At 50.5% G+C, this 16,339-nt stretch overlaps 1 protein-coding gene across 1 annotated transcript; it reads right to left on the reverse strand.

Annotated features, from left to right (window-relative positions):
* Positions 1-6,360: 6,360 nt before the first annotated feature.
* On the reverse strand, positions 6,361-16,076 carry LOC141475870 (uncharacterized). The gene is made up of 12 exons (XM_074164415.1): positions 15,971-16,076; positions 15,510-15,571; positions 14,990-15,149; positions 13,775-14,031; positions 12,878-12,951; positions 12,151-12,245; positions 10,368-10,456; positions 9,810-9,971; positions 8,617-8,874; positions 7,928-8,141; positions 7,305-7,458; positions 6,361-6,523 (listed from the first exon to the last, which is right to left on the reverse strand). Exons 1-12 carry the CDS (start codon positions 16,074-16,076, stop codon positions 6,361-6,363), a joined length of 1,794 nt encoding a protein of 597 aa, XP_074020516.1.
* Positions 16,077-16,339: the final 263 nt, after the last annotated feature.

Below are 16,339 nucleotides of genomic sequence, written 5' to 3' on the forward strand. Positions count from 1 at the left end.
GTTGCTGATAGAATATTTCATCGCTTTCTACATCCTGGTTTGGGGGTCCGTAATAAACTCCCACCATGATGTCTGCCTTGTTGGCCTTCCCCTTGATTCTAACCCATAAACACTCTACACTGTCATTCCCATTATTAAGTTCTAGGCATTCAAACCTGTCTCTAACATAGAGGGCCACCCCACCACCTCTCCTTCCTTGTCTATCCCTGTCGTGGTTTCGGCTGAATTTACCAAAACCAGACTGACAGATGGCCCTTCCCCCCCCCTTCCCCCCCCTAAAAGAGGAGAGAGGAGGAGAAAGAGATAAAGGAGATTCAGAAGTTTAGAATGAACTAAACTACTTTAATGAAGAATTAATATTAAAATAAAAATAAAGAAGAAAATAATGAAATAGATACAATATATACAAAACCGTATGGAGCTCCCAGGATGACAGTCACATCCCTGGCAGGCACTGGGGAAGTCCCAGACTGGACTCAGTGACGAATGGGAACCGGATTCCAGCTCTGGAGTCAGGAACACACAGATCGGGATCAAAGGCAGATGAACAGACAGAGTCCTCTCTGGACGTCGGCCATCGCAGGAAGGGGGTTGACCCTTTGATCCCTCAGCCTTTATACTGAGCATGGGGCAGATGGGATGGAATACCCCAGTTGGTCAGGTTTGGGTCACCTGTCCTGTCCACCCCTCCCCACCGATGTGACCCCTCTACGTTTTTTCCGTTTCCGACCCTCTAAGGGGGCAAATAACGAAATTGGCTGACCTTGGTTGTTATAGCAGTAAGTATAAGCAAGGGCCTCCCTGCACACCATTCCTTGGCATGGAGCACAAACATCGGGCTTATCATTCTGAGAACGAGCAGTTTTCTCCACAATATGCCGTTAATTTCAGAGAGTTAGAGGAGGCCTAGCTAAGATGTAAAGTTACAGAACAGAAAATTGGTTCGGTTTTACTTCAAACCGGGACAATCCCTTCTGAAGAGTTGGTAGCCATTGACTGCAGCGCTCCAGTTGTGTAAGTCTTCCCACCACGTTTCTGTGATGGCAACTATATCATAGTTTTCCTGCTGTACAATGGCCTCCAGCTCCTCCTGTTTGTTGCCCAAACTGCGTGCATTTGTGTAGATGCACTTTATCTGGGCTAATTTTCCTGCCACTTTTATGGGGGGCCGAGCCCCAACACCCCCCTGACCATGCTCAGACCCTTCTGTGGTTACCAACCTATCACTATTCCTGATGTCATCACCACGTGTTACCATCCCCCACCTTTACTGAGACAACAGGCCGCAAGACCTTGCTAGTGCTTTTACCCACCAGCACTGGTAATCTGCTCCCAGGCTCCTCTTTAGTAATCCTGGATTCATCCCCATCCCCCTTCAAACCTAGTTTAAAGCCCTTTCAATGAGCCCTGCTAGTTCTTGCCCCAGTATTCTTCTTCCCCTTGGGGTATGGCTTGCCCCACCTGTTGCCAGCAGGCCTGGTGTCCTGTAGATCATCCCATGATCAAAAAAACCGAAGTCCTGCTGGTTACACCAGCCTCAGAGCCAGGAGTTAATCTGCTGGCTCTTCCTGTTTATCCTCTCATCAATTCCTGCAAATGGTGGGATAGAGGAGAACACAACTTGTGCTCTTGATCCCTTAACCAGCCGTCCAAGGGCCCTAAAGTCTCTCTTCATTGCCCTTGGACTACTGGTAGCTCCCTTGTCGCCACCTACTTGAAATACTAGTAACGGATAGTAATCTGAGGGACGGACCAGGGTAGGAAGATTTTTCTGTATATCCTTAATCCTGGCCCCAGGGAGGCAGCTGATTTCTCTGTGGGATGGATCCGGTCTGCAAATGGGGCCTTCTGTTCCCCACAGAAGGGAGTCACCCACCACAATTACCTTCCTTTTATTCTTTTTTGAGGCAGTCGTAAGGCGTGGGGATGGGTGGCTGGCTCTGGGCAACTCACTGCATGGGTCTTTATCTCCATCCTCATTTACCCGCCCCTCGATATCCAAAGCCCCGTACCTATTTTTTAAGTGCAACTGGGAAGGTGAGGAGGGCCGGGAGGGGTTTTGCTTGCCCCTCCGAGGAGGGACCTGCCTCCATTCCCCATTGTCCCTTAAGTCCCTCTCTTCTGCCTGGTGACAGGTGGAAGGGAGATCATTCACCTCCTGTAGAGCCTCTGCCCGATGCCTGTGCCTCAGGGTACGGCTCCACCGATCTATTTCACTTTCACTGTCTCTGATGCTTCTAAGTCTTTCTACCTCTTCCTTCAGTTCTACCACCTGCCTGAGCAGGTAGTTTATTTGATCACAGCACACACAGGCGGTGTCTCTGGCTCCCCTGGGAGCAAGTGCCAGGCTCAGGCATTCGCTGCAGCCGGAGACCTGCACAGCCACGTGTTTTTGCAGGAGCTCGGTCTGAGTTCCTACATTCCTCCTTGTGGTGCACTTTGCACGTGTCGGGGCCATGTTCTTGTCTAAGTGCAGATGTTCTACTTGTTGAGCACACAGAACTAAGCAACAATTAGTGTGATATTATGTGTTTTCCAGCACGCCCACTTTTCCACACCAAGCTAACCTTGGGTAATTGTAATACTGAAATACACACCCTTTGTGAATCATGAGCATGCTAAATCAGGTAACCCCCCTGTGGGAAAGTAACGGAAGATTGGCGAGAAGGACTGTAAATACGCTCAAGTGACTCGCATTTGGGGTGCTGGAAAACACATATATCAGACTAATTGTTTTGTTGCTTAGTTCTGTGGGCTCAACAAGTAGAACATCTGCACTTAGATAACACAGGCCTGGGATGGACTCAGGGGCACCTTATCGAACACACCTGAGATTCCTGCCCTGCTGTTGAAGAGATCAAAGTGCAGCAGAAAACTCTGCCTGCTGGAATCCCTGAAATACAGGCCCAAGCAGCAAGTGGGAGCTCTCTCGCTCCCTTGCTAACAAGGACTCTCTTGCTAATAAGGACTCTTGCTCTGCTGTGCCTGTGTCCCGCTGCTTGCCTGCCTCTGCCCAGGCGCTGCTTCAGAGGTTCCCTGATCCATGAGATATTGAGATTAAATTTGTTCTTTGCCCTTGATCCATGGTTTTGTGGTTGTTCCTGCATCCTGCCTGCATCGGTTCACACACCCATGATGAGACTGATGAATGCGGGCCCAGTCATGACTCTTCAGGTGTCACAAGGGAAGAGAACCGTTGTGGCACCAAATGCTATGACAGGGTCCTGCAGAGGGGTCATCTATCTGCATTAACTGATTAACGATTGCTTTGTTCTTTGCACTCGTAACTAGGGTTTCTCTGATCCTTCTCCAGGACCCACCAGCCTGATTTCTCTCCCGGGACTGAACTAGAGGCTCAGCAACCTGGCAACCACCTGAGCCCTGCCATATGTGTTTTGTAGATCATAAAATCATAGAACCACAGAATCGTTGAGGTTGGAAAAGACCTTCAGGACCATTGAGTCCAACCATCAACCTGACACTGCCCAAACCCCCACTGACCCATGTGTCCTGGGTTGAGAGACACAGGATTAACTTTTCTTCTAATGCTGGGAAAACTGCACTTTTAGAAGACTCTAGTGTCTGAATTTGTGAAAATATTTACTTTATAGCCAGCCAGGCTCTGTGGGATTCAAGGTTAGTGTTTTCGAGCCTTGCCAGGTGCAGGGACAAGGAGGAGCAAGGCCTGGGCATTTGACCCAGGCTGGCCAACAGGATTATTTCATACCATGAACATCACATCCAATATAAATTAGAAAAGTCTGCTGCGTAGCTCGCTCTCTCTCCCTTGATGGCGGCGGTCCAGACAACTCCTTGCCCTGGTGCCAGAACCCTGAGGTCTTTTGTTCCTCCTGAAGCCATCGCGCTTGCAGTGTCCGATATTTGCTGTCCCCTGCTGGGAGTGCACAGCTTCCTGCTGAGAGAATTGGCTGAGTATAATTCCTGTATATCTTCTATCACTATCGGGATTAATACTGGTTCTTTAGTATTATTGTTAATTATTTAGTCTTAGTCTATTAAATCTATTTATATTTCAACCCTTGTGTTTTTTTGTGTTCCCTGATTCCCCTTTCCGGGTGGGGAGGGGTTATCGGGTGATAGAATAATTGTCTAACGACAATAGATTGTTACGGGTTCTCTTTAACCATAACACCATGCCCCTCAGCACCACGTCTGCCCGGCTTTGAAATCCCTCCAGGGATGGCGACTCCACCACTGCCCTGGGCAGCCTCTGCCAATGTCTGACAACCCTTTGGGTGAAGAAATTTTTCCCAATATCCATCCTAAACCTCCCCTGGTGCAACTTGAGGCCATTTCCTGTTCCTTGAGAGAAGAGACCGACCCCCCTGGCTACACCCTCCTTTCAGGGGTTGTAGAGAGTGAGAAGGTCTCCCCTCAGCCTCCTTTTCTCCAGGCTGAACACCCCCAGCTCCCTCAGCTGCTCCTCACCAGACTTGTGCTCCGGACCCCTCACCAGCTCTGTTCCCTTCCCTAGACGCGCTCCAGCCCCTCAATGAGTTTCTTGTTGTGAGGGGCCCAAAACCAGACACTGCACTCGAGGTTGGGCCTCACCAGTTCCCCCTAGGGGCACTTACTTTCCCCTTTTATGTTTGCCAAATTAACATGGACGGCCACTGTAAACTGTTGGTTGAGACTGCACTCCCATTAAAACTTCTTCTTTACATTTAAGCACAAACCACATTGACACCGGCTTAAAAATGCTTCAGCGACCGGGAGCCGCTGTGAATCCCTGCGGTATTTAGCCGGGCTAAGGGGCTAAGAGCGACCATCCCCGACCCTCATCCACCGCCTCCCTTCATTAAGCCCCCTCTCGCCGCTGAACTCGCTGTGTGGCGACGCCGCTGCGCACGGCCCCGCAGCGCTGCGTGCGGACGGGGAGCCCCGCCCCTCGGTTTGCACACGGCCCCTTGCCCTATAAAAGCGGGGGGTGTGGCGGGGGCGGTTTGGGCCGGGCTGGGCGTTGCGTGTGGGTGTTGCCGTGGGGCGCGTGCGGTCTCTTCACGGCCAGCCAGTGCCGTTATACCTTGAGGAGGCAGGTTGTCCCTTCTAGGGGTGGCAGTGCTGGGAAGGGCCTTTTCTCACAGAGGTGCCGAGTGCAGTTGCATGCTGGGATCAGGCAGGTTTGGGGAGGCTCAGCTGAGGGGAGTTCAGTTCCACTAACTGTCCAGGAGCAAGCTCCTTCTTAGAAAAGGCATCTTCCATGTTTGTGGGTGTGGGTACATTTCATTCTTACAGGTGGTGGGGGAGGCTTGAGTCAGGTACGTGGTGCTGAGGGTCAAAGGCTTAATGAAAAGGTGGCTCAACAGAATAGTCAGAGAGGAGTTGCTCTCTTCAATGCTTCCTTAAATTGTCCAAGCCTGGTGGTGTTTTTGAAAGGGAATGGTTCAGTTTTGGCTGGAGGTGACTTAATGTGGAGAGCTGCTTCTTTGGGTTCTTTGAAAATCTGTTACTTGGATGTCAGTTGGCATGGGAGAGCATTGCTTTGAAAGGCTTGGGTTTCATAAAAATAGGCATGCAATATTCTATTTACCACATACTGCAAGCTTGGGGGAGGTCTGTGCTGGTGTGACAATGAAGACTGTAGTACTGGGGTTTATTAGATGAGTTCCCCTGTCCCGTTTCATTAAAATTACGGTGTTTGTTTGAACTGATCCAGGTTAATTGTGCAGGAGGTGTTTGTGGGGTTGGGTACTGACTTGCTAAAGCTGAATAGCCGCAGCCTGGACTTGCTCGCACCTGTGAGCGGTGATCGTACAAAGAGGAAAATGAAAGAAAAGAGGAAAGGAAGTAAAGGAAGATTGAGAGAGATCGAGAGATCACTCTGTCCGACCCATGAGGTTGCTGCCTTAAGAGCACTCTTCCCGACTATGCCTAGGGAAAAATCTCTTCAGGGCAGAATCTTACAATCTTCTTTCTTGGGAAAAGTATTCCCAGGCACAGTCTTCTTTGTTCCCTCTAGGGGCACTTACTTTCCCCTTTTATGTTTGCCAAATTAACACGGACGGCCACACTCGCTACGGAGTGGTTTCGTCTCTGGCTTCTCCCTTCCCTCAGGTGATGCGTAGCATGATTTGGGTGGGGAGGCGAGTGCCATGGTCACACATGTTTAGCATGATCTCTATAGTCTTCGTTAGCTCTTTATGTGCTCATATGCTCTTTATTTAATCCATTTATTTTATCCATAAGTGGGATCCAGATCCCCTGAGCTGACTGAGGGATCGCAAAGCTGCGTACACGTCTGCTGCTTGGAGAAGAGCTTCAGGTGGAGTTGGTCTTGAAGGCAGTGTCTCTGGAGGCCAAGTGTCCTGGCTCTCTGAGGAGTCAGCTGCAGTCAGGGCTTTAGATGCCATGGTAGACAGGCTTGGTTGGACGAACACAGCTGAACAAGGCATGTGCCCTGTCATGTTGCTTTTCAGGAAAGTATAGGTATAGCTTGTCCAGAAGATGACCTGGCCAGAATTTATTGCTGCTTGTCTCTTGCATCGTCTTCCTCTGAAGATGCCTGTGGGGAAAAAAAAAAAAAGCAGGGGAGGGGGCAGAAGACAAGGGGAAAAAAAAGATGTATGAGAGAGAATAGCATGCTCTACAGAAATAAAATTCTGGGCAGTTTCACCGCTTCTCTTAGTAAGGCAAAAGGGAGGCTGACAAGAACCAGCTCTCTGGGCTTCTAGGCACTGGGAAGCTCTGCCCGAGCTGTGCACGCTGTGTCGGTCCTTATTTGACATGACTGGCACTGGAAATGCTAGCCTGTGTAGCTGTCTTAAGAGCTGGTATGTTGCCCATCACTGTACTATCTAAACACTTTAACTGAGATAAACAAAGAATACTGTGCTCTGCTTTGCAGTGTTTTTGTCTTTCCAAAAGCTTCTCCAGCCACCCAAAGCTTGGCTCTTCAGGATTGTCTTTGTTCCACAAGAATAAACATTCTCTGAGGGGATTTCTTTCTGCTAAGCTGAGCGTTGGGTGGCTCTGAAGAGAAGTTTTGTCACCTCTGTAGTTCACAGCACAGAGCTGTCCCAACCAGTCTGCAAGGCTCCTGCCAGGCACCACAAACTCTTCACCGGCACCACTGCAACCCAGTGACATAGCTAAAGCACAGGAATGGCCGTCTGGCTGAGAAGAGGATCTGCCTCTTCACTGTCGCTCCCTGCTCCCTTGCAGCATCCTATGGGTTCACTCCAATACCTTGGTGCTGCCTCTGACGCTGTGGGGGCTGAGCACAGAGGGGTGATAGACAGCAGGGCAGCAGGAGGTGACTGATTTGAAGCCCTCTTTGAACAAACCTCTTTTCTGTGTCCATGGCCTGGCTTCCTGATCTGTAGGTGCTCCCAGATGATGGAGCATCAGCACGTCCTGTGCTGTAGTATCCTCCAGGCTGCCTGATCTTCCTTATGTCTCCTCCCTCCTTGATGATCCTGTCTCCTGGATGCAGCAGGCCTGTTGGCAAAGGGCACAGAGGAAACAGTCATTCATGCTGCACCCTGAGATCAGCAGCCCCGTTTCAGCTCATTGTAGGTGTAGCAGTCTACAGCTCAGTCACAGCCATGTCTGTTCCTGGCTGTGGACCTGCTGACCCTACCGTGGTCTGACTTCCCAGCTTGACCTTGGACCTGCCCCATCATCACGAACTTGCCTCATGAGCTGCACTCTCAGTTGAACCTGGCTACCGTCCCAGGGGCAACGGGAGAGGGCCTAGCTGATCTGCAGCACCCCTTGGTATTTCAGTCCCGCTCTGGCCCTGCTGTTGATCTTGCTGATCCTAACCAGCAGCATCTGCCATGGCCCTCTGAGGGCTCCAAACATGCTCCATCAGCAGTGCACCCTGACATTAGTCATGCTTCTGGGCTTGGGAAGAGTCATGAACTTGTCAGGTTTAGTGCCTTCGCATCAGGCCTTTGGTCTTTACCTTTCTGCAGGGTTGGCTTGGTGATGCAAACATTGCGCTCTTCGCACAGCTTGGAGCTCTGCATGTAGACCGCCGCGGTTTTGCTGCGATATTGGTCAACCAGTTCTCCAAAGTCAGCTTCTATGGTTGAGGGCAGGCAGTGTTCATCAACGGGGCGATCTCCAGATCTTGGCATCGGGCACTTTTCTTTGCATTCTATTGGGCTGTCTTTGTTCTGCAAGCCAAGGGCAGGTCCCAGTTAGCATTCGGTGGGGCCCTGGAGCTGCTGTGCTCCCTTCAGAGAAGCTGCAGGCAGGGATTCATCTCAAAAGTGTGTGTGCAAACAGGAGTTGGCACCCTGCAATGGGATCACAGGGACAGGCACTCCCTCTGGGAGTTCAGTTCCCATCCAGAGCTGGGTCATCAGACAGATACTCCCTGGACGGCTTAGTGTAGCTTGTAGGACCTCAACTGCAAGGTACTATGTGGTCAAGGGACTACTGAGAAGCTAATACTCACAATAGCCCCTTGTCCTTTCCAGCTGCACTGTCCTCTGAATCACCCCACCCTTACCAAGGCATGCAGGTGCTCTTGTTCTCTTTAATACCCTGAGATCACCATGCCCATCAGTGTGGCATCAGCTGGGGTAAAGCGGTGTCACTCTACTGATTTGATGGCAGATGCTGTTTCCCACGCAATTCCATACTTACGTCCAGGCTGTTGGTCTCGGCTGATTTGACACCACCTCTCCTGGCTGCTCTGAGTGCCTTTATTCTGTGCAGGTATTTTTTTTCTTGTTGGCTGAGGGCAGGTTTTTGAGTCAGCCACCTTTCCATGTCCCCCAAGCTTTCCAGCTCAGTTCGAAAATGCCTCCTGAGCTGAGTCCAAGCCTCTGCTGTTTGTTGACCGTTTTCTGTATTGGAGGTGGTCTCTGGGGATCTGAGGCTATCTTCTTCCTCCTGAGGCAGCTGCAAGACAGACAAATGGCAGAAATCTGTAGCCTAAGTTGGTTTCAAAAAGGGAGAAGCTGTTTTTGCCACAGGTGGAGCAAAAATAATGTGACGTCTGGATTTGGATGATGCAGACCTACTTGCTTTCAGTTTAAAGGCAAAAGTTGGACACATATTTCTCCAATGGTATAATTGGAAACCACGCTCCAAGACCCCTTGTGGCTTGACATTAGTCAAACCCTCGATTGCATCCTCGCTGCTCATGGTGGTACTTCATGTTACAACCGATGCACTTCTTGCAGAATTGAGTTGGGGTCAGGTGGGCACAGTGGTTTCCCAAAATGTCACAGAACAGTGCGGAAACACGTGTGGTAGGACATGGTCAAAAGTGGCCGCCTCCGTGTGTGTAGTGGGCAGGGGCCTCCAGTTCTGACATGCTTCTGGCCAATCTGTGAGGGGTGGGGTGGGATGGAGACAGGGCCATCAGCAAAGCACAGAGCAGCACAAAAACAGCTGGGTCCTGCCATTTCACAAAACACTGGCTCTCTGCCACCAAGGAGCAGCTGAAATGACGTCAGCCATTTTGCTTATGAAGAATGGCCAGAGTGCTACTCAGAGAGACAGCTCTCCCCCTCCACGCCGCTGGCTGGAGCTGGCTCGAGCCAGGTGCCTGGAAGAGATCCCGCTTGAGCTCCAGAGGCAGCACCGGGGCAGAGGCGGCTTCCTTTCCAGGGTGAGAGCAGGCCCACTGATGCCTTCACCCTGGCCGGCTGCTGGTTTTGCCCTTTGGCCTCTACCGCCAATTCCTCCCTCAAAGCAGTGAGCAGGGGAGAATGAAAACCACAGCCACCTGCCCTGCTCTTTGGAGGGAGCGATGCTGCTGGGACTTGGAGACCTTCCCAACTTGGTGCCACCCCGACCAGAAAAAGGCTGCTCTGCTGATACTCCCGTACCTGGGCCCTCCGTGTCCTGCTGCTTTCTCTCCCAGCTTGCTGTTGAGGCAATTCTGGAAAGCTGACACTTCCTGCTTCTCTGTTCTCTTCTTTCTCCTTCCTTTTGGCCATGGACACCTGCAGTTTTCTTCTGCTATTAATCCCAAATACAGCCTGTCCTTTCTACAGGGACCCAGAAACACAATAGCAGCGGTTAGCCTTGTATGTCTTCTTTTTTTTCTTTTTTTTTTTTTTTTTTTAAATATTGCTCTTCTCTCTCGGTCATCTTCCCTTTTTTTCCAGTTTCTGTTGACAGACAGCTCTTGCAGATCGAACCAGAAAGCCCTTCTGTTACAACCAATGAACTAAGTCATCAGAGCTACTTTTTGAAAAGAGCTACAGTTCCTGTTCTGAGATGAACGATACCCAAAATAGGTAACTGAATGGGAAAACGAGCCACAGTAAAGGACATACTCAGAATCAGTATCTGCATATTTTTATGTACCTATTTCTCCTAACAGATCCCCACTTGGTTTTCTACAATCAAGTGACACAACTGCCTCGATTGATATTACGTACCTGTCCTGTCTGCCCGCGTTCTTCAGAAGTAAGCAATGGCAACTCGGGGCTCTTGAAAGGAGTTTCTTTGTGCTGCCTTCCTTCGGTGCCTGCACGTTGTGGCAACAGTCTGAAAATACACACCAGGGTGAGTCGGTATGACTGCAGGAAGAGTTTCTTCTCCGTCCTGTGCTCACGTTGCTCACCTGCTCGCAGCAGACCAAGCTTGCTTCGCGCAATTGTCTTCACCTCCCCAGAGACAGGGATAACCCTGAGCTGTAACGCTCAGATGTGCCGCTAAGGAACTCAAGGAGATGAGCTTTTTCCATAAGGAACGCTCTGGGACACACAGCCCAGTGTGGCCCTCCTGATGGAACGATGAGAGGATTTTCATCCTGTGCAATGACAGGCACCTGGAGATACTGGCATGCGCCCCCTGGCCATTCCACTGACCACTGCAAAGCAGTCCCAAGTACTGTGGGACTTCCCATCCAGCAAGGAAACGCACTGTGATGTGTGTCAGCAGCCCTTCTGAGTCAATACAAACCCTGGGTCCAAAGGGAACGGGGGAACAGGTTTCTCAGAGAGCTTGGTCAGTCTCTGTCTCTAAAGGCTTTGAAGACAAGACCGAATAAAGTCCTGAGCAACCTGGTCTGACCTCAGCTCAGAGCTGACCCTGCTTGGAGCAGCCGCTTGGACTAGGACCTCCTGAGAGCCCTTCCAAGCTCCATTATTGTATGAGCTTATAAAACATCCTGCACAAGCGCTAGAGCACAAGGCCACTCTAGCAGAGCCCTTTCAGAGTCTCACCTGCCAGGAGGCCCTTTTCTTTCCGTTTTCTCCTGTGCTGCTTTCTCCATATCAGCTCTGGCTAAGCGGTCTGGAAAAACGCTCCTTTGCAGAAGGAGTGGTGAGCGATGAAGAGCTGCTGCAAGTATGAAAGGAGAAAACCTCTTAGAACAGGCAGAAAGAGGCACAGATCTGCTCTGCTAATGTTTGAGGCCTCACTGGGGCTCCTTCTGAGACCTGTTTCCTCGGCGGGAGATCTTAAGCCCTTCCTGACGCCAGCCCTTGATCCTATTCAACCCTCAATAACCCCATTATTGTCTTCAGTGTGAGTTTTCTCCTGCTGCGGCTAGTCTTTCCTCTGCACAGAGCCTTTTGGGGAGAGACAGATCTTGGCACTTAACAATCCTTCTGGGGGGAACAATTTCTTGGTATTGCATACGTGTTTGGAATACCAAAATTTGCTATCATGGTGCATTCAACTCAAACATGTTATAGCTCTGATGTTCCTGAGGCGTTTTGGTCAAGGAGCTAGACTGTCCAGCTTTAAAAGAGAAGTGAGGTCTCAGCACAGGTTAGCAACCTTTGTACAGTTGTTTTCTATGTGATTTGTCTCATTGAATCACGCTGCGGTGATTCCAAGAGATACGCCAACACCCCCACCCCAGTCTCCCAAAACTCGAGGCAGAGTTTGTGATTCACAGTGCCGACGGACTCCCCCCAAACATTTACTCCCTCCTGCACAAACTCCCAGGATGGAGGAGGTATGCTCCAGGGCATGGAGTGCAAGGACAAAACATACTTCAGCACCGTCAACCGCAGCTAGTGGTGCTAAGCCCTCCTGGAGTCTTGCTCCAAAAAAACGAGTCCCTTGAGATTCACCAGGAGGGGTAAAGAGAGGCACCCAGGGTGCCTCTCCCATCCCGGGCAGCTATTGTCATCTGGGCCCTAAACACCCACCGGTAATGAAGACAGGCAAATGCACAAACCTCTGCTGGGAATCAGTCGCTGACATTACCTCTTTTTCCCGTGCTGCTCAAACCATTCTTGACATCTGAAGATGTCTCTTCATCTGTGAGAGAAACTCTTCGAGGCACTACTCTCATCTCAAACCTGGAAACAGGAAGAAGGCACCATTCTGAGAAAAAGGCTTCTCTGCCAGATGAATGTCAAGGTACCTCTAGAGAGTCCACCTCATGTCCTAGGCCAATTAAGGGAACCACCGAGCAGTGCTGGACTCAGAGACAGCTCAGCAGCCTCTCACTGGGCAGAGGTTTTGATTTCTTGCCTCAGTCCTCCTGTGCCATCTTGACCCAAGAAGGCATCTCAGAGATACTTTGATTCATGTGAGTTTCACAGAAGGCACAGAAAGATCACAGACGGAGGACTTGCCTGCTGCTGGTCTTTGATCGACCCACTAAGAGAAGCTTTCCATGTTATATTCAAAATAATGGAAATATTAGCATCTTATAAATGTTTGAGCAGTCTCTGCCAATGGGAAGAGAATGAGCAGATGAAACTTTAGGAGGGTTGCCTAAATTCCTCTGTCTGGCAAACCGGTTCCCTCTGATGGGAGTAATGGTAAAATGCCAACCACAATCAGTAATGGAAGATGCATAACTCCAGACTAAGCCAAAGCAAGGATGAAATTACCTGCAAACCAGTAACTTGACAGAGCCCTACCAAACATAAGCAGAGCACCCTGCGCTCGGTCAGGTAAGGGCTGCAGAAACAAATATACTCACTGTGGAAGCTGGCGAACGCGGCCAAAACGGCTCGGGAAGAGAGTGACTTCTTTGTCCGATATGACCAATTTCTTCTGCAACAGGGACAGAAACATCTGACGTGACTCCAGGGCAATGAACTCAATGCTCACAACAGCCTTTCCATAGCTCCAAGAATTAGCAGCCCCTCAGCAAACTTCTGGCCACGTGCCTCAGCCCCTTGCTAAAACAAGCTGCACAGCATATCATCTGCTAGGGCAAGGAATGTCACCAGCTTTTTTGCAAGGACAAGAGTTGATGGCATCAGGCAGGAGACTCCTTGTTCACCAGGGAAGAAGTCAATGGAGGCCAACACAAGGGGAGGCCCACCACAAGCCTGGGTTCCTGGCTGCTGGTTGCAGTGAACTGGCTTGCGTTAACTATTGCTGAACCAAGAGCAAATGGTTCCAAATTGATTTTATCTCCAGAGCCCTTCCAAAGACCTTCCAAAGAGGTGTGCCTCTGCAGCGTGAAGGAACCCAGCCGTCGGCTCCTCCTGTCAGGCCAGGAGAACTACACCGACGGCGTGCCAGCAGCCACGAGGGGCTGGTCTCAGCAAGGCCTTGGTGTCTCTGCGCCTCAGCCTCATGTCTGGAGCGTGGGGTGAACATCATCACCCCTGCCATTGCTTTGGCCTTTTTCGTCCTTATGGCAAGGCCCTTCCAGGGCTTTCCCTTGCCCAGCAAAAGTAGTACCGCGTGCCTTCCCAGCACCCTTGAACGACAGCAAATAAAAGAAAGGAACTAAACCAGGCTTTCACTGCTACAGACCATTTGTAGTCCAAGTGACCCAGCAGGTTACAGCTGGCCAGCAGAGCTCAGTTCCCCCGTCCTTTGATGGGATGTCAAACCCAGTCTAAGTAGCACTGGAAAAACTTACAGTGAGCAACTTCTCCACCATGTCTCTGGACTTGTTGAGGCTTAGTAAAAGGTCTTCACAAAATGCCATTGTCATTTCTGTTCCCCGGATAGCAAGAGTGCCAACATCCTTTAAAACAAAGTCCGTATCTTCTTTCTTTTTTAGGATGAAGTAGAGAAAGTCCAGGGTCTCCTGCACACAGTGCTGCGCGACTTTCTCAGAATAGGGCACCTCCAAGTGGGTCTTCTTGTAGCTCACCAACACTTTTTTAATCTCTCCTGGGAAAGAGGAGGAAGACTATAACTCAGACAGCAGCTGGGCAGACTCAAATAAAGCGCCAGCAGCTGCCAGGCCAAGTACACTGCTGCAGCACTGTCTGGTCTAACCACCCGGTGCAGCTCCTTAAAGGAGCTGATGTAAGCCCCTCCTCAAGTGAAGGTCAAATCACCCCATTAAACAGATGTGCCAAGCCGCAGCCATGATTCCCTAGGCCGAAATGGGAACCAAGGACCATGGCCATCTGTGTCCACATGGCACAGGAGGGAAGAATGGGGCTGGTTCCCATGGGAAGAGCAGAGTGTGCCAGGCCATGGAGCTGAACCCCCATATAGTGCACTCCTGGACTGGGGAGACTTGGATATAAACACAGATAAACCACCGAGCTCTTAGTGCTGCACAGGCCGCATTGATGGCCCACTGCAGACACAGCAACGGCAGCAGTGGTCAGACATAGCAGCAGATCTGGCCATCGGCAGGTTCCTGTGCTGTCATTTCCATCTCTCGTTCAAGGTTCTCTACAGACGACTTTGACCCACTTCTCTGCATAAAAGTAGCTCTCGGGGCCTGTGGGCGTTTTCCTCAATAAGGTCTGGTGCAGCGCAGGAACAAAGCCTCAGCATCATCTCAAGGCTTTTATGGTAAACAGTTCCAATAAATGGCCATCAGCCAGCAGTCATCCTACAAATCAATAAACGTGGCCGGCACAAAGCCAGTTGCTAAAGCAGATCACAGAGAGAAGGTCTAACTTTGTACGGCCTTAATACAAACTAGCCCAAAACAAATGGCCCCTTTCTAGTCATTGCTCCCTGGTGGGCTGTTTGTGTCATCTTGCAGAGGTTATTCTCAGGGCCTTATGAAGGCCTCTGAGGTGTCCATCATTGCTTCTAAACAGCAACCAGCATAACCCCCAAAGATATAGATGTAGGGGAAAACAAAGAATTTCACTGCTCTTCTTACCGGGAACAGGTACAGAAGCATGTTGCAGCTCACTGATCTGTGCCACAGTCCTGGACAGTGAAAACACAGGTTTCTGAAATGTGATCATCTTGCCATTTTCAAAGAAGTAACATTTTTTGATAAAAAACGTCCCCAGTCCTGTTATGCTGACAGCCCGAGGCTGGAAAAAGAAGAGAAGGACAAGCATTTGTAGGCTGAAAAACAGAGCGAGGACTTGTGAGAGCTTGCAAGGGGGTTGCCTGGTGCTCCTGGTGTAGAACACTTTTGCACACCTCAATCAGACTTTTATTTGTGTATTTATATATTCCTTATATATGAAATATATATTTTATGTCACTATTGAAAAAAAATTGTTTACTTTATGTGTCTCAATTTACAGAGCAGCTGGTCTTTGGCACATTTGTGGCAAATCTGTAAATCGCAGAGCAGTTCTGGGAAGAACAGCAGCACTTGCTGGCACAGGGGTGCCGGAACCCTTCAAGCCATCTGGGTAAGGGGAGGGGGCAGGGTAGGATCCCACCTCTTCCTTCAGGAGCTGTTTCCGAACATACTTAGACACACCCCTCCAAATAGTAACGACATCTGGAAAGCAAAGGAAAGACACGTCAAGCTCCCAGTCAGCCAGCTCATGTCCCATCAGCACACCTGTAGACAAGGAGATGGTGGGTGCAAGTGTGCTTCAACAAGCTCTCACAGGATAAACCATCTGTGACACAGGCTGGGTTTTGACTGGCCTGGGCCTTCTTCCAACGGGACATCTTTCCCTTCGGAGCCAGATCCCCAAGAGTGACCCACTGCTGAGGGAAACCCGTCCATGGGACTTCCGCCATGGCAAGGGGAGGGTGCTGCCTGCACCGGGCTCTGCGGGGTGCAGGGTTGTCCCTAGGGGCCTCCCTCAGAGGGACAAACCCCACTTCCCATGGTTTGTGCCCTTCATCTTGTCTGCAGTGATGCTCGTCAGAGAGCTCCCGAAGGCCTTACCGTTTGTGGAAAGCTTCTTGAGAGTAGGAAACGTGACCGTGCTGCAGAGCTCGATGCTGGTGAGCAGTGCTTCCAGGTTTGTCATGTTCTTGCTTTGGGTCCGCATGCCAGGCTGCCGGGAGAAGGATTTTGATGTCTCCTGCTGGGAAACACTCCCTCTCCGATGTGCTGGCCTGTGCTTCGCCAAACAGCTCCCGTGCTGTCCCACCGCCTCCCTTCGTCCTCTGTGTCTCTGGGGTACAGAAGAGACTTCTCGCGTCCCCTGGATCCAAGAGCTCACCGAGGCCTGGCAGGGAAGTGAAGGGAGGGTCCAGGGTGTGGGGATGGGATGAGGAGGGGTCTGTGACATAGGATGATGTCACAGAGGGA

Source organism: Numenius arquata, chromosome 27 (assembly GCF_964106895.1).
Source record: "Numenius arquata chromosome 27, bNumArq3.hap1.1, whole genome shotgun sequence".
NCBI classification, from domain to species: Eukaryota; Metazoa; Chordata; class Aves; order Charadriiformes; family Scolopacidae; genus Numenius; species Numenius arquata.